Source organism: Schistocerca gregaria, chromosome 11 (assembly GCF_023897955.1).
Source record: "Schistocerca gregaria isolate iqSchGreg1 chromosome 11, iqSchGreg1.2, whole genome shotgun sequence".
Taxonomy (NCBI): domain Eukaryota; kingdom Metazoa; phylum Arthropoda; class Insecta; order Orthoptera; family Acrididae; genus Schistocerca; species Schistocerca gregaria.
Genome location: NC_064930.1, coordinates 78,151,073 through 78,175,830, shown reverse-complemented (window position 1 = coordinate 78,175,830; position 24,758 = coordinate 78,151,073). Strand labels below are relative to the sequence as shown.

At 37.2% G+C, this 24,758-nt stretch overlaps 1 protein-coding gene across 2 annotated transcripts in view; it reads left to right on the top strand.

Moving 5' to 3' along the window:
• Positions 1–24,758, top strand: part of LOC126295154 (zinc finger protein 93-like) — a 75,319-nt gene that overhangs the window by 20,102 nt on the left and 30,459 nt on the right. For both annotated transcript variants that reach the window (XM_049987448.1, XM_049987449.1), the window contains exon 3: positions 293–382. In XM_049987448.1, coding sequence (XP_049843405.1) covers positions 293–382 — 90 coding nt within the window. The remainder of the gene's footprint in view (positions 1–292; positions 383–24,758) is intronic.

Below are 24,758 nucleotides of genomic sequence, written 5' to 3'. Positions count from 1 at the left end.
TTGTTATTTGGTGGACAATCTCTTACTGATGTGGCAAGCTTTCAGAGTAAACAAAGCTTTGGTTTCAAATATTTGAATTGTGGCATCCACATTTTCTGGCTGCCTGATCGTAACTGATGAATATGCATGATTTTGGCCTTGTAATCTTCTACACGAGATATGTTTGAGAGTATTCTCTCTCTCTCTCTCTCTCTCTCTCTCTCTCTCTCTCTCTCTCTCTCTCTCTCTCTCTGAGAGGGCCATGTAAGGAAAGGACATGAAAGCCTTAAATGCCCTTTTTTCCGTTTTTCAGTTTCCTGAAGACCCAGTAATAATTGAAGAGCCTGGTGTTGGAGAAAAGCAAGATCCAGAACTGAAACATGTGGATGGCTCTGATTTTAATGTAAGTTTTCACAGAAGCACTGTATTGTCCATAAGGTGTAGTAAAAATGTCATGAAATGAATATGGGACATTCAAATTAAATTATCATGGATGGTGAGCAGTTGTAACCTATGGTACCAGCTGTTTTAAAGAATTTTGGGGGAATTTCATTTGCCTCAAGTTAGATGTGTTACATGTTGCCTGTTACCACAGTATTCATGTTTTTACTAACTATTACTCTTTTATTAATGTTGTATTATGCCAGTATGTTATGAATGTCTTAAATACGTATTTGGTACCAATATATCAAGGAATACTTCCTCTTCGAAGTTATTGTTAATTTAATTATCTGCCTCTGTGTCACAGTGCTATATCGGAAACTTGCAAGTAAGGTACGTGGTGGGTGTATTTTTTAGACTTTGCAGTCACAATTCAGTAAAGTATTTAAATCATCACTGAAATCCTGCATTCACTGTATGTAATTCCTTATGATTTTTCCCCAGTACATGACATAAATTTGCATTGTTTCCTAATAAACATGCACTGAAAATACGTGGTGTCAAAGGAGGAAGCTATGTAAATATCATTAAATTTGGTAAATGTTGATTGTAATCTATGGAATGCGTATTAATTTGATTAATGACCAAAGAGCATTCCTCTTATGAGTATATAGCTGGCAGATTATTTGCATCTCTTATATATGAGAGTGTGACCACCCAAGAGAGCAGGCCCTAGTGCTACTGAAATCAGAGTAGAGTATATGACAGGATAAGAAAGACAAAGTATGCCAATATAACTCTTACGCAATGGTGTATAGCAAAATGGGAGATATTAGAACTGATTTTGAAGCATTCTGACACTCCTCCTCAAGCCATATGAATCTCTGTAAAGCTGGATGATACTGATAAAAAAAAGATTATTGATAGTCATTTTGTACATACAGAAGTTAGCAAGCAGCTATAATTTGGAGATTGTTTTCTTCTTTTAGTTTGTTGAAGGTCCATTGGGAGTCTCTTGGTTCACTGATTTTTTCAAGGAGGATCCTGAACTAAATGTGGAAGTCAGTGTAAGTGAGAATATTATAGGTATTCACATCTCTGGCACTCCATGCAGAGTCAGAAAAAAGTCTTCTGTTAACTGTGGAAAGTAAAGGATGCATTGCAGTGGAATTGGCCCATATTGCGAATTGTCTGGACTGTATTGTTATATATAATTGTAGAGCATTAATGTACTCTTCCAATTGACTTGCATATCACCTATTATTTGCTGACTGTTGTGAACAGAAGTGGAAGAGGACTGGTGACTGGTATAATCCTAGTTTCTGTAGCCCTTGTTGATACCAAATGTGTTGTTTAATGGCTATATGTGATGGATACATTAGCTTCACAGACAAAGTGTAAATTCTAATAGTGTAAGTCATTTGAGAAATATTCCTCTTTCCAAGAACTTCTGTGTAAACAATTTAAAAAAATCAGTGTTTTTTATTTGATGTGAGAGTCATAACTATTTGTGAGTTAGTACCAAAAATTTTTTGGGTTTTGAAAAAAGAGAGAAAATTTGTATGTGTTAGATCACGCCAGATATCTTGGCCACAACCTATACATATTGTGGCTACTTCTGTGGTACCTCTTGTATTAGTGATAAATTATTCAGTCTATTTAATGTCAAATGCTGGGGCTTAATGATGCAGAAAATTGGGGCTGGCCATTTTGATACTGGCTGATGGCCAGCAAGATTCTGTATCATTTGTGGAATTAGTAATTTTACTAGCTAATTGCACAAGAAGCTAGATCAATAAATTTAAAGTTGTCGTTAATTGAACTCCTGGAGTGTGTGGTTTACATTTTCTAAAAACCAGCAGAATTGGTTCCTACCTCAGATTTGCTCCTTCTGCATTAGACATTTGTTTGCCATGTTTAATTTTGATGTGCATTTATGACAGTCTCATTTGCCTGTGTGTTATGGTTTTCTAGATTGTAATTGCTGTTGTATGTGAAGGTGGCATTAGTGAAGAAGATAATAACAAAAGAGACACATTATCTAGGAAATGAAGTCAAGAGATTAGATTTTGGGATCAAGAAGTTGTATTAATTTTTGTCACCCTCATGCTGTAGAAAGTAATTCTCAATTGTTTTAGTTTTTCTGAGGTTTTGGTGATCTTACAGACCAATACATATGTGCTACTAGCTGAAAGCCCATGTTCTGCAGTTAGATTTCAGCAGCTAGATGTGATTATAGGTTGATGTGGCATTGCTTGAAAGATTGAACATGGAGGTTAATTTGTAATGGCATGGTTTAAGAAATGTAAGGCATAGTCTCAAATATTTCGTATTTTGCAATGCTGGTTATAGCTTCCCAAGTCTGTGCCATGCACTAGGTGCATGGTAGTTTTAAGGCACTAGACTGCTGATGGTTTATATTTCTCATGTAGAAATCTTTTTCAGCTATAGTGAAGATATGGAAAATTGAGGTCCCCAAATGGGTTTAATGAGATGGAGAAAATCATCTTTTGCAACCATCAAGTACCGTAAGGGAAAATGAGTGGCAGAAATTTGGTTGGAAGCAGCTATTTCTGGGAAAGAATTCAGTGAGTGGATTATGAATGCATTGGAGAAAAACAGTGCAAGGACTCTGCAGTGACTAATGAGACAACAAGTGAAGTGTCAGACTGTTGTATGTTCAGATTCATGGGAGAGTTAAGACCTACAGCCACTTCCAGTAGAACACAACTTATTTCAGAATGAAGTGTAACACAGTGGAGGGATATTGGAAAGAAATAGTGGGCTAGGGCTGAGGTGAGAGAGAGAGCCCAATGTTCTGCAGAGGCATCAGGATGGATTCATATGGAATGAACATGTATTTATTGGGTGTATCTTTCATTCTGTTTTTCAGTTACATGTGCCCCTTCATGTTATACCAGGTGTACCAGTATGAAATGAACGTTTTTTGTGAAAATGAAACACTAATTTTGAATTGAAAAGTAAAAACATTTCATTCAAAGTACTGACCATTGACCATTGCCTTCTATACATTTTGACCACTTTTCTGGCAATTTGTGGACACCACGCCAATAGAAATGTTCGTCTTTTGAAGCAAACCAGTCAGTCACCCAATTTTCAACTTCTTTGTAGGAATTGAAGTGTTCCTCAGCCAGTGCGTGTCCCATTGATGAAGGCAAATGGTAGTCAGAAGGGGCCAAGTCTGGTGAATACAGCGCGTGGGTTAGCACCTCCCAGCAAAGTGTTATGTATCCTGAACCAGTTTTGCTTTGTGTGCAGGTGCATTGTCATGCAAACAAATTACTTTGCCATGTCTTCTATTCCACTCTAGTCTTTCCTCGATCAATGCATAGTTCAAATTGATCATTTGTTGTCTGTAGCAATTCGTATCCACAGTTTCACTGGGTTTTAGAAGCTCATGATACACCACACCTTTCTGATCTCACCAAATCAATGTCGTTTTGCAGTCGGTGTTGATGGTTGTCTTGGATCAACCCATGATTTTTCCTATTTAGGATTCTTAAAATAAGTCCATTTTTCATTGCCAGTAACAATTTGATGCAAAATTGATATTCTTTCATGTCTTTGAACCAAAATTTGACAAATGGGTTTTAGGTTTTCCATCTGTCTTTATTCAGTTTATGTGACACCCATTTTCCACACTTGCTTTCCCATAGCTTTCAAACGGTCATAGATTGTTTGTTGTGCAACATTTAGCATTGCTGCCATTTGCTCCTGACTCAAAGTATCATCTTCATCCAATATTGCTTGCAATTCGGTGTGTTCGAACTTTTTTGGTGGTCTTCCACGTTCTTCATTTCTTACATCAAAATCATTATTTCTGAACTGTTGAAACAATCTTTTGCATGTTACTTCTGATAGAGCATGATCACCATATGCCTCGACAAGCATTCAATGCGACTCTGCAGCACTTTTTTTCAAATGAAAACAAAAAATTTATGCTTTCCACAAACCATCACTTTCTGGTACAAGATTTGACCTTGTTAACACGATGAAAACATATGATGTTGTTTATTCCATGACTTGATGTATACTAAATATCTTTGACAGATGTCATGCCAACCAAAAAAAAAAAAATTAAGGCTCGTTCACAACAAATGTTTCCTATTGACACATTTGTATCTTAACGCTCATTTCATACCTCTACACCTGGTATGTGTAGAGCATTAGGGCGTTGTTTTGCTTTTATTGTTGTAGAGTGGATGAATAGAAAAATTTAGTTTCCAGTAGGTATAGTGTATCTAAAACCATAGTTCAGTACTAAGATAGTAGCCATATTTTGACTAAAGGGTGCAAATTCCACTGACCACTAGTGTTTATGTTGAATGGGGTTCAGCTTTGGCAATAAGCAGACAGCTGATACAATTTCTCTGTAAAGGTGTATTAATCCTTTGTTGGAGAAGCAGTTAAGAGGTTGGCTCCTAGATTTGTTACTGGTAGGTTTTGAACAAAACACTTTGTGTCATATAGATGCCTTGGGAACTTTAATGGGGATCACTGGAGGGAAAGTGATGTTCTTTTTGAGGAATGCGATTGAGAAAATTTAGATAAGTTGCATCTGAAGGTGACTGCCAAACATTCTGTTGCTGCCAACATACATTCCTCATAAGGAGCACTAGGATAAATTGAGATTAGGGCTCATATGCAGGCACATAGTCATTTTTCCCTCATTCTGTTTGTGAGTGGAATGGGAAAGGAAATGAATATTAGTGGTACGAGGTATCCTCCACTACATGCAATAAGGGAAATTGCGAAGTATTGCTGCAGGTGCAGATAATAGGAAAAATAAATAGCTGAGTGATTCTGCACGAGCAACAGTGATATTTTTCACAGTAGATAATGTACATACATACATACATAATAAATAATCTATTAGCAGCTCCCATAATGAGCATTGTGAGTAGATTAGCACTAGTCATAGTTGCTGGTTGTCAATATACTTCACAGAAGTAAATTGCTGTGGCAGCTTCTCCTTTAAATTTGCATTGTGGCTCATTTTACATCCAACAACATCACCATTTAAGGAATCCAATGTGTAAATCAATGAATGGGCAAAAGAATATCCTTCACACACCATCTTTAGCAAGGTATAGGTTACAGTGTTGAAAGAAAATTTAATTTTATGAAAAAATTCTAAAATGTATAATTATAAATGCAACACATCAATATAAATTAAGGTTTTTGTATTTTACCAAAAGAAATTATACTTACATAAACAATTCCTGAGGATGTTTAAAATCATCAAACTTCACGAGGCCATAACTATGGCATAAATTAACATACAGGCTTGGGGCAGATTTTTACTTTTGCACATGCCAGCAAAGCCTTTATTTACAAAAGAATGATATGATTTTCCAGTTGTATATGATTTACATGTATACAACATTAAGGTTCTTTTCATAACTATGTTTATGTTCAAATTCTCCATTTACTGATCACAAATATCAATTTTTTTTTTAATATACTTAATCATCAAAACGATAGCCTTGTCCCAAGCTTTTGCAAGCATTTCAGGAATTCCTATAGTCACTGCTGTTACCATGCACCATCATAGTCCACCCAAAGTTGTTTGAAGGGAAGCGCATATGAGGTCTGTTAAAAAATTCGGTAACTTTGTCCACAAAATCTTTCTATGCTTACCTTTTACTTGTTGCTCGTTGTCTGCTTTGAAGTTCTCACCTCCACAATTGGTACACCACTCCCAATGCCTTTTACACTTCCAAAAGTAGTCTTGGTATGTTTCTCGCTGGATTGCGTGAAGCATCACATTTTTTAAATTTTTTTTTTTATTTTGACTAGTTTCATAAATATTCATCATTTCAGTGGGGTTTTCAACTTTTGAAATAAAAAGTAGTTCACATGGGCTAGATGTGAAGAGTACAGAGGATGAGGCAGCACAGTGATTGAGTTTTTTGTGCAGTTGTTATACAAAAACAGGGATGAATGCGCTGGTGTATTATAATGATACAAGGGCAATGAATTATCTCACCACATTTCAGGCTGTTCTCACATTTTGCCACAGGTGTCAGAACATGTCCCAATAGTACCATTGATTAACAGTTTGTCTCTATCCACAAATTCGTGAAGAAGCAATCCTTCATAGTAAATATGACCATGGCTTTGACATTTGATCTGACCAGATGAGCTTTTTTTGTCCTTAGAGAATCTTTCCTGACCCATTGTGGATTATGAACCATGGTCTCAACATCACAACTGTAGACCCACATGTCATCATCAGCTATGATTCTCTTAAGAAACATCTCATCCTCATTTATGTGCTCCAAAAGCTCTTCACAGATTGCATATCAAAGGTCTGTCTGGTCATGAGCCGTGGGATGAACTTAGCCACAACACGATGTATTCCAAGATGCTGTCAGAATTTCATGACACGATCCAATTGAAATGATACATTCTTCTGAAACCTGTCAGACACTCAATCTTTGATTTGCATGCACAGTTTCTTTGACATTTCTGACACGAGCGCTATCTGTCCAGCCGTTTTTAAACTGCGTAAACCATTTCTAACACTGAGTACTCACCACTAAAGCGTTCCTGCATCATTTGGTGTGTCTCTGTAAAGGTTTTCTTCAGTTTCACACAAAATTTAATGCAAGCTCATTGCTCCTGTAACTCTGGAATCTTAAAATTCACAAAATGCGTGACACAATGTTCTACTCAATACAACACTGAACAATAACTAAAAGAATATGATAATGGAGCTTACATCAATTACACATTAAACTTAGGTGTGTGCATGGGTGCCAACTGCTTTCCTGTCCAACACACCATTGACTGAAAATTATGAATGCTCCTGAATTTTTTTGAACAGTTCTCTGGTAGATGGAGTTTTTCATGAACTCCCACAAATAAAAAAGAGATACTGTACTGTGAGATCAAGCAAATGTCAAGCTCATATTTGCAGCCCCTTACAGCCAATAGATCTTCCTGGCATCTCATAATTAAGGAGTGCTCTATTATGTAGGTTCAAAAGCAGTGGTACTACATTCAGTTAAAGAATTATATTTCTGATCATTTTCCATTCTGTCCATTTCCAGTCCATTTATGTGTTTTCTAATTTTATCCATATTCTTTAATTTGTTGCATAATTCTTCAGATTCAATTAAGTCACTAAACTGTTCCTTCATAAAATTACGAAGTTGAATAAAAAAGCATGATAATCACCAACAAACTTCACAGCACGTTAGCCTTACTGTTGTTACTTGTTTTGAGAACAGTAGTTGAAAATTAATGAAAAGAACGTTTATTTGCACCTTAAACCCAGCTGCTCTCATAGTTTCATGCTGCTAATGCCTGGTGGTTTGTTTACATCAGACAGGTTTCTCATTGGTTGATCACCTCCTGGCATACTGACTGAATTTCTTCATTTTCATTCATCTTAATGGTTCTCTGCAAGGCAGCAGTTAGAGACTGATTTTACTGCCATTGCAGTAGTCCTCTTCCTGGCTTCTTCATGTAGTGGCTGTTCTTATAATTTGTCTCTGGGATATTTCAGAAATATTACTAATTTCCGATAAAGTTCTTTTACATACTATAAATTTTTTTATAGCATAGCCATACCAATCAAATGCCCATCCTCAACCTGAAGAGACACAGCTCAGATGACAGCTGATCATGCGTACAACTGGTTTACAGCCACCAGTTTATTATCTTAATCCCACAAGGATTCATTTTATATGATTTCAAGCAATGAAAAATGACCTGCTACTGGTCACACACTAAATGAAATGTACTGCTTACAAATTCTTGGCGTGTGCTTGGATTTCAAATTGAAATGGTCAACAAATCGATAAACTTACCAAGTTGATCCACACATTGCCACTCACCTACAGACTATAATGACAACTTCTTTTGGATTTTTCATTTGTTCTTGGAATTACCTTGTGGGGCAGCCCACAACAAATAAATAAAATATCTATATGGTTTTTTAACATAAAAACCAATGGGAGTTACGTACTGGCATGCATTTGCAAGGTTCTGTAGGTCTTCGAAGAGGTTTATGCAATGTTCTGTTGTCAACATCACATTGCATTTGTACTGTGTGCTGCTTTAAGATACATATTTATTCCATGCCATTCATTATAAGATTATCCTGTATGACATTACTTTGCGAAACCATGCAACGTATACTAGGAAGCATTTCGGCAGGTTTTCACATTCGAGGAACATTTATAATTTCAAAGCCAAGAAAGCTTTCTGTTGACCCATTTTCATGCTGGTGTGTCCAATCTATTAACTGTCTGCATGCCCAGGAACTTTACACATGGATTCTGATCCAGTATCTGTCATTGATACCTCTTCCTTGTATCTGTAACTCATTTTGATTTGTGTGGAATTTCATGATGTGTGGTTTTGTAAGTATAAAGGTTGCAATCAGGGCCAGTATTCTCCTGGCTGATCCTGGTATGAATGTGTTTCACTCGGTTAACAGTATACTGTGCCAAGAGCAAACATTACAGTTTTTGAAGGGTCCTCCAGTGGCTTTAGCATAACATTTATGTAGTCAAGATGAGTCAAATGCTGAACCCTGTGGAACATCGACCAATATGTTTCCCCATTCTGAATTCAGTTTTCCTCTGAAGGTAAACATTTGTTACCATGAGCCAGTTTTTGGTTGCTACACTATGATTCAGTTCTTGTAACTGTAATTCTTTTAACACCATAACAATATAAATTCCCAAGTAATCGGGAAATCAGGATTGTAATTTGTCAATAAGTTTTCCCCACTTCTGTAATAAGTGTTTGTACTGCATATTTTAAGCCTTACATTTTAATAATTAGGTTGTTACGATCATAACAAGAAGAGTTCCTGCTTTGTCACCAGATGATTCCTGTGATCGATTTGACAGATCACCTGATGGAACTGATGTCTGCTGGTCGAGTATACACTTCTCGACTCAGTGTAATGGATCTAATTTCAACTGTCACTTTTTCTCACCAGTAATTTCAGCTGCTGTTACGAAATTGTTTTCATGCAACAATTTTTTCATTTTTTTATAAATATTAGGTTGGAACATAAGTTTGTAGCACATTGGTTTTGCATGTTGGCATACCAGTTTCTGAGTGTTTATTTATCAATTGTCTTTTTTATTTGTAGTTCACTGTTGCTATTTGAGTATAAATGTTGTCATTTGGTCATTTGTCAAGAGAAAGGGAACTTTGGTCACTAGAATGTGGAGTACCAAATGGAGAAATCAGAAAATTGCTGACATATTCTTCAATTTTAGTTGCGTACAGGGGTAACAGTACTAGAGGCAGCGAGAAACATTTATGCCATGTACATACACAATGCCATTGGACAGAGCTCAGCAAGAAAATGATTTTATCATTTTAAGAAGAATTGTTTTGACATTAGTGACCCTCCATGTTCAGGAAGACCTTGTGGGTTAGAAGAAGATTACCTAAACACATTAATCCACAATGATTCACATTAGTGTGCTCAAGAGCTGGCAAGTGTGATAAACTGCGACCATTCCAGCACTGTGTGACATTGCCATGTAGTGAAGGGGGTTCAAAAATCAGGAATATGGATACCACATGCTCTAAATCAAAATCACAAAAACCAGTGGTTAGCCGTACGCACATCTCAGATTGCGAGCAATTCCATGTCAAATCAACAAGTGCTACAACCTGATCCTCTCAGATTTTTTTAAATTTAAGTATGCATATATTACTCATAAAACATGTCACAAAATAATTTTTTCACATTTTTCTGACGAAATGTTACCGAGTAATGGACCTTCAAAAATATAAAAGACGACAAATTTTTGACTTGCGGAACAATGTTGTTTTCTTTACAACTTGTGTACTAATTAAGCTAGAAGAATAAAATTTACTTCATTGGAAAGCTCTTTTAAAGAGCTTTTTAAAGAGCTTTTATATGATACCAAGCATCATCAGTTTAATATATAGATACACAATGTTTATAAAAACAACATTGTTGAATTAATCAAATTTTGAAAAATGGTATTTTTAAAATTATCAAAAAAATATATGCGAAAGATACACTTTACATCTACATATTCTGAAAGTTTCAATTTGGGATGAGCATGGGATCACTATCAAAAGCAATTTTACATTAAGAGTGATGGTTTCAAAATTTCTAAAACTAAATTATTTTAGATATTAGGCCTACTTCTCACCAGCTGCATGTTGTTGTAAGATGTGGAAATTAAAAATAACTTATAATTGACAAAACAACATATGTTTTATGCTTCTGCAATTAATAAATACAAAACAAAAAATTAAAATAAATAAATTAAATAAAAAAACACAGAAAAATGAATATCTGAGATCAGACCTAAAGTCAGTTAGTAATTACTGTTATTTACAAATAGGCGTCCTATTAATGCACTTCTTTATACTTCGAACTAATCAGGCTGTTGCACATCAACATTTCTGCACTGGATACCTTATATGTTCACCCTGTAGCAGTTTCAGCATTCACGATTTGCCACTACTTCCCAACTGCTTATGGAAAGAGTGTCTGGATGACTCGGAAATGAAAAAGATGGTGATGGTCCATGTGGATGTAAGAAACTGTGATTTCATCCTCCTTCTGATTTTTTCCAAGTACACAGGTTAACCACCAGTGTCCATTATAATCACAAGCAAGATATCCTTTTATGTCTTTGAACAGTATTGTATCACTGTCAGAAACTGTCACCAGTTCAATTTTACTATCATCAGAGTTTGAATACACTTTTGTTATTATTTTGTCCTTGCTAAAAGGAATAAATGTGTGAAGTTTTTGTGTCCCTACAATTTTGCAGCATTTCTCAAATCTCTCCATAAGTTTCATTTCTTCATTTTTGTGATCTTCTTTAGTAGCATACTTGAAGTTCATTCCTTCTATGTTATCCTTGGCAAACATATAAAGTTGTTTTGGTGTCATTATTTGATCACTGTATGGCCTTTGCAGACTTGCTCGAGCTGCAAGTCATTTAACTGTTCCACCAGCACCATAACTAACTCCCTTCCCATGCGAGGTGGCTGAAAAATGCCATTCAGCTTCAGTTTGGAAATCTTCTTCATGATGGGACCGGTTGCTATAGTTCTTCCGATTTTTATAATGAGCTGCTGCTCCATCAGAGAAATAATGTTTTTCTTGGTTTTCTACCTAATTTAACAGTCAGGAAGTCCATCAAGTATGATTGGAACAAATGCACAGCAACAGTGTCGTGTTAGGATGACAAAGGAGTAATTCTCAAAAAAGTCACAGATCGCTAAGACCTTGCCTTCCTTGTTCATTTCTCAGTCTCTTTTGGAAGGTTGATTGTTGACTAGCAACAAATGAATGTCGTGTAAGCGATTTTAATTTATCAAAGAAAAAAATCAGTAAAGTTGTCAGATAATTTTATGATTGTTTCTAGAGATGTGTGATCAACTGAAACCCATTGCTGATAAGTTATATTATCAATATCATTAGTATTCAACAAATCTTGTAAATATGACTTAAATGTTTCTGGGCCAGGCAAGGATTTACATTCCCCAAAATGACAAGCAGGCAATGATGGATTACATACAACTCTTGCAATGCAGTCTTTGTAAGTTTTTATTGGATTATCTTCATCCTTTGTCAGCTGAGGAATGTTACATCCAGTGAGCATCAGTTTGAAGTTTTGATAGGTAGTGCACACACACACTATGTGTACCACTACTTCCAGCTAAAACACAATTTTTGGGACGTAGGTCTGCAAACTACTTAAATCCAATGTGGAGTTCTGGATAGTTGTCTTTAAAGTTCGCATTAATTTCTTTAAATTACTGAAAACTAGCTGTTTTTGTACTTGCAGTTTTCCTCCGCTATCTCTCACAAGCACAAAATATTTTTTCTCCATCATTGTCCTGCTTATCTCATCAGAACAATAAAAGTTTCTAACAAAATCAGCTGTTGTTTGATCAAGAGTCTTGCCAGATTTTGAGTTTGGTGAAGACAAAATTCCATTGGCCTTCACCAAGTCTTTTACTCTTCGAGCCATGTAATTTGTTAAGGTAAATTCATCTTGAAGCTTCTTAACACTCCAACTTTTAGGTAAAATGGTAAGAATTTCCATCTGTTTACTTCGAGATGTACATGTATGAAATTTATCTTTTAACTGACTGACCATCTCAGATTCTGCATGATCATGTACCTTCTTCAGAGGAAAGCAATAATACCTTTGTTTGAATTGTTGAAGTTAATTTAATTAGTTTTCCCTTAGGATATTTTGCTTCACACATTCGTTTCTTCTTAATTGGCGATTCACCAACGGACTGCAAAGAAGCATTCAATCTTTCTAAGGCCTCACTTGCTGCAATGTCTTGTACGTCACTATCAAATAAAACCTTTTCACTTTCTTGTTTCACCACAGAATGCAGTAGATCATCATCATTTTCTGTGCTAGACGTATCACAAATTTCTACTCGTGCAAATTTTTTACGGCAGTTGTCACATACTTTTTGATTTAAAGTTAAGAAAGGTTTTCTTGCTCTCATCCACTGTGAAACAGGCTGTAAGTTTTTCTTGTGGTTATTGTGGCCCTTTTCATTAAATGGATTACAGCACAAAGCTGAAATTTGAGGCATTTTATATTTCTCAAGTGAACAAACTAATTAAAAAAAATGTTTTTGAAGTTGAATGCCCCAGCTTTCTATATACAATACTACACAATATTACTTCTCTATTCTTTCACTTCCTGTAAGAAAATATTTCATTATGTTAATAGTATGCAAACATAAACTGGTTGTAGGCATACAAACTTACAGACTCTTGTGAGGTTTGTACAAAAGTACCTTCAAGCTAGATTTAAAAAACATTTCAAAGTTAATCACATAATTTAACTATGTGCGGGTCACTTTCAACAATAGGTGAAAATTGCTGACAATATTAACCAGATATAAAATACTGAATAGATTGCAGATAGTAACACCAAAGAATCATTTTATATATAATCTTTAAAATGAGAGATAGCTTCCTTTCTCCCCCCTGTGGTTTTACAGCTATTAATAAATACTTAGTACTAAAGTTTAATAAGCAGTTATTCGTTTCAAAAGTACAATTTGTGGTCCACATAACTAAATCTGACACTGTAATATTTTCATGTGTAGCAAAATAATAGAAATTCATCTATCTGGCTGTGATTTTGGAGAATCGTCATAAACATAAAATTGCTTTTGATAGTGATCCCATGCTCATCCCAAGTTGAAACTTTCAGAATATGTAGATGCAAAGTGGATGTTTCACATATATTTTTTCGAGAATTTTAAAAATACCGTTTTATCAAAATTCAATAAATTCAACAATGTTGTTTTTATAAACGATGTGTGTGTATATAATAAACTAATGATGCTTGGTATCACATAAAAGCTCATTAAAAGAGCTTTCCAATGAAGTAAATTTTATTGTTCTAGCTTAATTAGAACACAAGTTAGAAAGAAAACAACATTGTTCCGCGAGTCAAAAATTTGTCATTTTTTTCAGTTTTTGAAAGTCCATTACTCGGTATCTTTTTATCAGAAAAATGTGAAAAAATTAATTTGTGGTACTATTTCTGAGTACTATAGGCATACTTAATTTCATTTAAATCTAAGAGGGTAAGGTTGAAAACGATGGTTTCATTTGTTGATTTGACGTGGAATGACCCTTGCTTGTCATCAGTTTGCTTGTGAACAACACAAAACATTCCAGTCCTGTGCCATTATGGTGACAAGAAATGGTGTCTTTATGCTGAAATAAGGAAAAGAAAGGAATAGGTGGGCCCAAAGAAAGCAATAACAAGAAGTATGCCCAAGAGATAATGTCTGGTGGAATAGCAGTGGTGTGCTGTACTGTGAATTGCTTCCCTGAAGTGTAACCACTTGTTGTTGCTGACATTTACTGTCAACAACAGACACGTCTTCAAGACACATCCAAGAAAGATGACAAAGAAGATTGTCTTAAGTGATGCCACTCCATGATAACCCCCACCCACATTGTGCTTGACTGACAAAAAACTATACACAAAACTTGGGTTTTGAAGCAAACCCACACTCACCTTATTCATCTGATCTTGCACCCTCAGATTTTTGCCTTTTCTGCTCGGTATCAAATAACCTTCAAGGGACTTCCTTTCTAGATGAAAATGCACTCTGAACATTGCTTAACGAGTTTTTCACCTCATAACCATGTGACATCTACAGTCACAGAGTCAAAAAGTAACCCCGCATGGGAAGACAGCTGTAAATAGTATAGGAGAATGTATCATTACTGACTAAAGTCACTGTTATGGGTATCTGTTGTGTGTATTAAACTTATGGAAAAATGCTACGAACTTATACACCAACTGAATACTAGCTGCAAATCAACACATCTACATAATCATTTTTCTTTGTACTAGTAAACTGTGTTTCCTTTCATCTCTATGTAACAGGTACCTCTAATGTTTAAAATAACGCTTGGTCTGTCAAGCCCAATATCTGGAAATACGTATTGTGAACACAGATATTGTACATACCTTTCCCAATGTATTTAACTCGGTGTATCTGTGCTAAGTGTTTGATGATCAGTCTTTAGTTGTCAAGTTCACAAAGCATTTAATATTTCCTTAAAATAATTTTGAATCCTAAGTTAGTCATTGAGAGATTAATGGATTCAGGCATCATTGATTCTTACAAAATTTGAGGAGTGGGTAAGTCGGTTTGAGGAATGTGTAAGTCAGTTGTGTTTTTTACTGTTGCACAACATAAAGGGTAATACTTCTATTCTGAAATGAAAATTTTCCTTTCTATTCTGTTCACATGATTTTAATGAACAGCCCAGAGGATGTAGTAAAATATTTTGTAGGCTATCAAAAATGAGCAAAGTTTGTAAAAATGTAGTTTTGTATGAAGAAAATGCAATGAAGAATTGGCAGAACCTCTTAAATTGGTTAATAAATTTTTTTGCTTCATTGTAGAAATGACTGAAGCACTCAATATTCACCAATTAATGATTGAAATAATTTGGTTTTGTGGCATGATCAATTCACTTGGAAGTTTAGTGGACAGATATAAAAGGAGTTCGTAATGAAATAAAACTGTAGGCTTACTTGTTAAAGGTCAGTTGCATCAAAAGTAAAATTCAACTGAGTAAAGAGCAATGCAATGTTTCCTATTGGGCAACCAGGCTTTTGAAAAACAAGGTTCATTACTTGTTATAGTAATAGTTCCTTTTCTAAATAATCGATAACACATTCAGACAATTGATTGTGTGGAATTAAAGATAACTGATGAAAGAATTCTCATAAATTATGTTTAAAGCATAAAATGAAATGTTTCATACAGGACATGAAAAGTACCTAGCACCACACAAGAATATACAGATTCTAGAAATTATTTGAATTACAATCTTCCATGCAATAATTGTACCTAAACCTCAAAATCTTGAAAATAAATATTAATAACTGGTCCCATTTGGAACACCCTTGGTTCCGTACATGACTCTCGCAATTCTTGTTGTAACTTTTGGTATTCCACAAAACTGAAGGTATACAGAAATTATACAGTTTAATTACAGATTTATCTTTCTTTACAGTCATAGGTCCCAACACCAAAGATGTAAGTAACGACATAAATTGCCCTTTTGAATAATAATTGTATAATTTATTCAGGTCTAACAAAAGGGGTGTTATCACTTTTGAGTTGTGTGAATGAATTCTAGTCTTTTGAAATGGATTTCTAAAACATTATCTTAACTTCTCCATTTTCAGAGATGCCATAGAAATCATTTTATACCTTTCTTATTTAAAATGTCTGCAGTGTCAAGCACTCCAGGATTATTAGATCAACATACACATCTATGCCAGCACCTATGCCAGTGTGTCTTCATCTGCAGCATCTGATTCTTCCAAAAGTAGGAAAAAAATCGTTTTACGCTTCTGAATAGCCAGCACATCTTTGGGGTGGATCCTCAGTTACAACAAGATGCTTGGTAATTTCAAACTTCATGGTGGTTGTGACAGATTATGATTACTTAAGGTAGAAAATAAAGATAGTTTGGAATAACAGTAATAAGCTTAACCCGAATGTTAGTTCTTATGGTGTCAATTTCTTCCAGCACTACTTCAGGCATTAGTTGAGTACATGCAATGTCGTATTGCAGCACTCCTGCATGCATGATATTAGGCATGTGTACCAGTTTCTTTAACTCTTCACTGTAGGTTTGTAATGGAAAAAAAGAAAGGTACTCGAATGATGCAGGCTATAAATTGAAAGTAATAGCACATGCAGAACAACATGGAAACGGAGCAGGTATGTAGCATTTTGGGCCTCCACCACCAAGGAAAAGCCATTTGCAATTGGCGGTCTAGTAAAAAAGAATTGGAAAAAAATTGAGAAGGCTACATATGCTAATAAAGGATTGAACTTTAAATGACAAACATGAGATGATGTCCTACTGAAATGGATTCAAGGACACCATCAAAATGCCATTGGTGTGAATATAGAAATAATTATAATACATGCTTGTAAGCTAGTACTAAAGAGGAACTTAATATATTTTAATGGTGAAGTTTGTTGGGGATACAGGTTTATGAAGCATCATGGACATAGCATGTGAACCAAAGCAAAAAAAAAAAAAAAACCTTGGGAAAAGTCACAAGAAAGTGAAGAGAAAATATGGACAAAGCTCCTCTGACATTTGATGTGCTGAGTAACAGAACTGTTGCCATTAAAGGTGCTAAAAGTGTAACTATGAAACAAGTCGACATGAAAAAATACAGTGCACTGTTGCGCTTTCATGTTGTGCTGATTGAACAAAGCTTAATCAAGTGGTCATTTTCAAGCACAAAACAGTGCCAAAACTATCTGAAATACCACCAGCTGTTGTTGTTCACATATATGACAAGTGTTGGGTGGAAAAGGCCATTATGAAATTCTGGTACCGCGCACCGTGGATTTTGAATCCCCACCAGACGTCATAGACATCGAAGACCCCTAGAGGTCTCTGCGCTTTGGCGGCGTGCCACAGTGGAACACGTGGTTCCAGTGGGCAATAGCAACGCCCCCCCCCCCCCCCCCAATAGAGTATTTAAGCACCTGCCTCTTACTCAGCCAGTGAGTCTAATCTTACATACGTCTCTGGACACATCGCCTCGCATTAGACAGCTTACTTACTTTCTTGTTCTGTGCCCGAGTGGATGTGTTTGTTAGGTTTCCTTGTGACTTCGTTGTTTCGATCTTGTTGTTGTTCGTTCTGTCCTTCGTTGGTCATATCTGTCCTCTTCCAGTGTGTTGTTGTACGTGGCCCGCTCCGTGGATCCTGCCACACTTTCCATCACTTCAACCCTGCGACCATTCTGGTCACAGTTACAACAGAAATTATGGAGTAATAGTGTGTGAGAGAGAAGGAAAGGTGCTTTATTGAAGAAGAATTCTCTTATTGTGCTAGATCAATCTTGTACTCATTTGAAAAATTCTGTGAAAGAGAAATTGCAGCAGGGAATTTCAGAGCTTGCAGTTATTCTGGGAGGACTCACTTCACAGTTGCAACCTGTTGATGGTTCGAGAAATAAATGATTGAAGTGTATGTGAGGGGGGAATTTAACAAATGGATGTTGTATGTATTAAATGTCCCCTTGGTTGTCAGCTGTGCAGATCAAATGAAACATTAAGACAACAGTAGATTTGTTCAATTAATTTCATTATTGTGGCCCACATCCATAGTACATCAGGGACAACTTGGTGGAGGTGTCTAGTTGCCTGTTGCGTGAAACAATAGATATCCAGCATTGCTGACAGCACAAGAAGAATGGCATCACACGAATGCTGCTGTCAGTGACGTCTCCAGCTGCAGTCATGATGACAGTGCAGTGGCATAGCTGATGATGACTGTGAACTTGCTCCAGCAACCAGGCAGCTCCCTCATGACACATCTTATGGTCGAACAGCGGACCCTGTACTGCATTCTGGAATGTTGCTCCAGGTGCCACCGGCCAATGGCATAGGCAGTGATGCTGAGACAGGAATCTTGCATGTTTCCACCAGGTCCCTTACCGTGCTCCTTAACTCGGACACCATGGAACTTATTTCATTACTAGGCTTGTTTGTGCAATTACATCTCTCTATACCCATCTTCAAAGTGAAAATGAATCAGTTATTCTTATTGGTACCCATTTGTTAATTCAGCTTCCTTGTGCTGCTTTTAATGCTCAGGACATCCAGTCCATTGGAACCTCAACTACGGCCGGGTCCAAGTTCAGTCCTGTGCTTCATCTTCTATGTACCAAAACAAGGACTACACTCAGCAGAACATTTGCCAATGCAGTGGCTGGTATGACAGTAGTCTGTACTGTCTCTAGTAAGGGTTTTCCCTATATGAATTTAAATGCTGCAGTAAAGTTTTCTGTGAGACTCATCCTCCCTGCTGGTTCAGAAGCATCTGTATAGAGGGCATTAATTCTGGCACTAGATTCTGGCACTTGTTTTAAGCTGGTTAGATTTGCAGACGGTAGCACTTCCAAGGGCTCCTGTGGCCAGTACAAATGCAGCTGCAAAATACACTGGTGAGCTGTCCCTGGAATCATGGTTGGCAGACAAAACTCAGCCCCATTCCATTTAATAACAAACCACTCCCTTTTAATTCTAGCCACCTTGCTGACATAAGCTTCCCCTGCTCAAAACAAGTGGCCACTACCACCATATTGTCAGAGCTAGAGTACAAGCAATGCACCTCATCCAGCTGAAAGTACAAATGTGGCTCAATCACTTCTTTATTGCATTCTCTTACACCTCTTGTTTCATTAACAATTTTACTGTGCAGAAATCCTGCCCCTCTCTTATGTCCATATTTGGACAGACTGTGTCATCCACATGGTGACAGTCTAGTAACTTTGCTTCCTTCATTTGTACATATCTTTACCTGTCTTTTGCAGTTAAATACATTCACTGCATTTTTACTCTTACAGATTTTTTTCAGCATTTGCCACCTGACGGGCTATGCATGAACTGTGTAACAATCATGATGCGCTTGTTTACCTGCTACTGGTGTAAAAATTAAACTAGAAACTTTTTCTCGGGCCAATTCTCACTGATACTACTCTGAAACAAAAGAGCGAGATTTGTGCTCTGGTTTTAAAGCCAACCTCATCCCCAGTGGTATTTGCTTTGGTATTGTACTTAGACCCTCTGAATACAGCTCTGGCAGCAACAATCTTACTGCTAGGTGACCTCTTACAGGCTGCCACATAGCCTCCTGTAGCTCTACTACTTTCCGTCATGCTTACCAAACACTATTTTCCATGGACTGCAACCTTTTGTCAGTACTACTTCCCTATCAAAGACTTGTGCTTCGTTTTGTAGTTCCCTGCTATTTTGATTGTTGTTGTTGTGGTTTTCAGTCCTGAGACTGGTTTGATGCAGCTCTCCATGCTACTCTATCCTGTGCAAGCTTCTTCATCTCCCAGTACCTACTGCAACCTACGTCCTTCGGAATCTGCTTAGTGTATTCATCTCTCGGTCTCTGTCTACGATTTTTACCCTCCACGCTTCCCTCCAATACTAAATTGGTGATCCCTTGATGCATCAGAACATGTCCTACCAACCGATCCCTTCTTCTAGTCAAATTGTGCCACAAACTCCTCTTCTCCCCAATTCTACTCAATACCTCCTTATTAGTTATGTGATCTACCCATCTAATCTTCAGCATTCTTCTGTAGCACCACATTTCGAAAGATTCTATTCTCTTCTTGTCCAAACTATTTATCATCCATGTTTCACTTCCATACATGGCTACACTCCATACAAATACTTTCAGAAATGACTTCCTGACAATTAAATCTATACTCGATGTTAACAAATTTCTCTTTTTCAGAAACGCTTTCCTTGCCATTGCCAGTCTACATTTTATATCCTCTCTACTTCCACCATCGTCAGTTATTTTGCTCCCCAAATAGCCAAACTCCTTTACTACTTTGTCTCATTTCCTAATCTAATACCCTCAACATCACCCAACTTAATTCGACTACATTCCATTATCCTAGTTTTGCTTTTGTTGGTGTTCATCTTATATCCTCCTTTCAAGACACTGTCCATTCCGTTCAACTGCTCTTCCAAGTCCTTTGCTGTCTCTGACAGAATTACGATGTCATCGGCGAACCTCAAAGTTTTTATTTCTTCTCCATGGATTTTAATACCTACTCCGAATTTTTCTTATGTTTCCTTTACTGCTTGCTCAATATACAGATTGAGTAACATCGGGGAGAGACTACAACCCTGTCTCACTCCTTTCCCAACCACTGCTTCCCTTTCATGCCCCTCAACTCTTATAACTGCCGTCTGGTTTCTGTACAAATTGTAAATAGCCTTTCGCTCCCTGTATTTTGCCCCTGCCACCTTCAGAATTTGAAGGAGAGTATTCCAGTCAACATTGTCAAAAGCTTTCTCTAAGTCTACAAATGCTAGAAACGTAAGTTTGCCTTTCCTTAATCTTTCTTCTAAGATAAGTCATAGGGTCAGTATTGCCTCACGTGTTCCAACATTTCTACGGAAGCCAAACTGATCTTCCTCGAGGTCAGCTTCTACTAGTTTTTCCATTTGTCTGTCAAGAATTCGTGTTAGTATTTTGCAGCTATGGCTTATTAAACTGATTGTTCGGTAATTTTCACATGTCAGCGCCTGCTTTCTTTGGGATTGGAATTGTTATATTCTTTATGTCTGAGGGTATTTCACCAGATGGTAGAGTTTTGTAAGGACTGGCTCTCGCGAGGCCGTCAGTTGTTCCAATGGAATGTTGTCTACTCCGGGGGCCTTGTTTCGACTCAGGTCTTTCAGTGCTCTGTCAAACTCTACACGCAGTATCGTATCTCCCATTTCATCTTCATCTACATCCTCTTCCAATTCCATAATATTGTCCTCAAGTATATCGCCCTTGTACAGACCCTCTATATACTCCTTCCACGTTTCTGCTTTATCTTCTTTGCTTAGAACTGGGTTTCCATCCGAGCTCTTGATGTTCATACAAGTGATTCTTCTATCTCCAAAGGTCTCTTTAATTTTCCTGTAGGCAGTATCTATCTTACCCCTAGGGAGATAAGCCTCTACATCCTTACATTTGTCCTCTAGCCATCCCTGCTTAGCCATTTTGCACTTCCTGTCCATGTCATTTTTGAGACGTTTGTATTCCGTTTTGCCTGCTTCATTTACTGCATTTTTATATTTTCTCCTTTCATCAATTAAATTCAATATTTTTTCTGTCACCCAAGGATTTCTACTAGCCCTCGTCTTTTTACCTACTTGATCCTCTGCTGCCTTCACTACTTCATCCCTCAAAGCTACCCATTCTTCTTCTACTGTATTTCTTTCTCCCTTATGCTCTCCCTGAAACTCTGTACAACCTCTGGTTCTTTCAGTTTATCCAGGTCCCATCTCCTTAAATTCCCACCTTTTTGCAGTTTCTTCAGTTTTAATCTACAGGTCATAACCAATAGATTGTGGTCAGAGTCCACATCTACCCCTGGAAATGTCTTACAATTTAAAACCTGGTTCCTAAATCTCTGTCTTACCATTATATAATCTATCTGATACCTTTTAGTATCTCCAGGGTTCTTACATGTATACGGCCTTCTTTTATGATCCTTGAACCAAGTGTTACCTATGATTAAGTTGTGCACTGTAAAATTCTACCAGGCGGCTTTCTCTTTCATTTCTTTGTCCCAGTCCATATTTACCTACTACGTTTCCTTCTCTCCCTTTTCCTACTACTGAATTCCAGTCACCGATGACTATTAAATTTTCATCTCCCTTCACTATCTGAATAATTTCTTGTATTTGATCATACATTTCTTTAATTTCTTCGTCATCTGCAGAGCTAGTTGGCATATAAACTTGTACTACTGTAGTAGGTGTGGGCTTCGTATCTATCTTTGCCACAATAATGCATTCACTATGCTGTTTGTAGTAGCTTACCCGCATTCCTATTTTCCTATTCATTATTAAAGCTACTCCTGCATTACCCCTTTTTGATGTTGTGTTTATAACCCTGTAGTCACCTGACCAGAAGTCTTGTTCCTCCTGCCACCGAACTTCACTAATTCCCACTATATCTAACTTTAACCTATCCATTTCCCTTTTTAAATTTTCTAACCTACCTGCCCGATTAAGGGATCTGACATTCCACGCTCCGATCCGTGGAACGCCAGTTTTCTTTCTCCTGATAACGACATCCTCTTGAGTAGTCCCCACCCGGAGATCCGAATGGGGGACTATTTTACCTCCGGAATATTTTACCCAAGAGGACGCCATCATCATTTAATCATACAGTAAAGCTGCATGCCCTCGGGAAAGATTACGGCCGTAGTTTCCCTTTGCTTTCAGCCGTTCGCAGTACCAGCACAGCAAGGCCGTTTTGGTTAGTGTTACAAGGCCAGATCAGTTAATCATCCAGACTGTTGCCCCTGCAACTACTGAAAAGGCTGCTGCCCCTCTTCAGCAACCACACATTTGTCTGGCCTCTCAACAGATACCCCTCCTTTGTGGTTGCACCTACGGTATGGCTATCTGTATCGCTGAGGCACACAAGCCTCCCCACCAACGGCAAGGTCCATGGTTCATGGAGGGAGGGCTATTTTGATTAATATGTGACAGTGCTACTTTTCTACATAAGATATCTGCATTTCTGTGCTTTTTCCCAGGTTTATGTATAACTTCTAAATCAAATTCACTTCATCTTACCGCCCATCGTGCCAACCTACCGGAAGGATCCTATAACCCCAACAACCATTTTGATGCCACGTTATCTCTTAGAGCACTGGACAGATAACATTTGATATATGTGATTCTGTAAATAAGGCATGGTAAGATGTAAATCTTTCTCTGTTGCAGAACAAATTTATTTCTGCGGAATTTTCATAAGCTACTGGATGTTCTATGCCTTGTACCTCTTCTACCTCTTGTGACAACACACAGCCAAATTCATGTTTGATGCATCACATGATAAAACAAATTCTCTATTGAAATTCAGAATATCAGTGTCAGACTAGATGTTAAAGCTTCTTTTAGCTCTGCAGAAGGATGCTGGCATTCTTCTGACCACTGAAACCCAGTACTCTTTTTTAACAATTGTGTCAAACAAGTGCAGTATTCGTAAGTCCTTTTACGAACCAGTGGTAATAGTTCTCAAGTCCCAGGAATAATTGCAACTCCCTTACAGATTCTGGTACAGGAAATTCATGTACAGCTTTAACTAATCCAACGTCTGTCTTAACACCATCTTTTACTTTTGGTATGACCTAAGTATGCAAACTCTTCCATCACAAAATTACATTTTTCTATACTCAATTTCATTGATTTTAGCCTTTGGAATACTTCCCTTAATTGCTACGTATGCTGTTCCATGTCACTCCCATAGTTGATTACATCATCGAAATACATTAAGCATTGCAGTGATTTCAGACCTCTTAGTACTCCATTCAGCAATCTCTGAAACCATTTCAGGTGCAGTTTTTAATCCAGAAGTCATCCTTATAAATTGGTATTTTCCCCAGGGTGCCAAAACTATTGTTGTGTTTTGATCCTGTGGTGCAACCTCTATCTGGTGATAACTGCTCTTCAAATCCATCGTTGAAAACTATTTGCATTGCTTTAAACTATCCAAGGTTTCTGTGATGTTTGGGAAGGGGTGGGTGTCTATAATCAAAACAGAACCATTCTTTCTAAGTGTCACACTGTGATTGGCAGGAAGTGCTTGTGTATTCTGTATGGTGATTCATTTCCCATTGGTATGTGGCGCTGTGTAATAAGTGTAGGTAGAAGTGGCCCTTTTCGAAAAATAAATCCTTAAATTCCAAAGCAATTTTTTCATATGTTGCTTGTAGCTTCCTTGCAGGTGCTTCAGTTTTTCTCATAATGCTGTTCCCATGGTGTTCAACAATTATCCATGGCTGGTACCCCACATGCCCCATTTTTCCTCCCAGATGTCCGTCTTAGCAATTAACAACCACTTTGTTAATCCTATGTTGTCTGTACTATTGATAGAAGCAGGTACCTTTTTTCACTCTTTATATACTTCATTCTTTTCTAACGGTTCCACCTCCCACAAAACTCCTACTGGCAAGCTAGACTCAACACTGACCCAAAGGAATTTCCCAGTAACCTTATGTACGCTATTGTGCAAGTCAAGCCTTAGAGTGGTTGTTCATGGTTTAATTGGTTCATCTTTTTGCTACAGACTCCCCTCATGATATCACTACACTGGCAATGGCTTCACTGTACTGAAACAATTTTCATCCAGTTCCACCTTATGTTGCTAAAGATTGATTTTTGCACAGTGCTGATATAAGAAATCTAATCCCAGAATCATGCCGTAGCCATCACTCATTTGAGTCACAATTTCTACTCATTGTTCAAATTGAGCCATATCGAGGCAA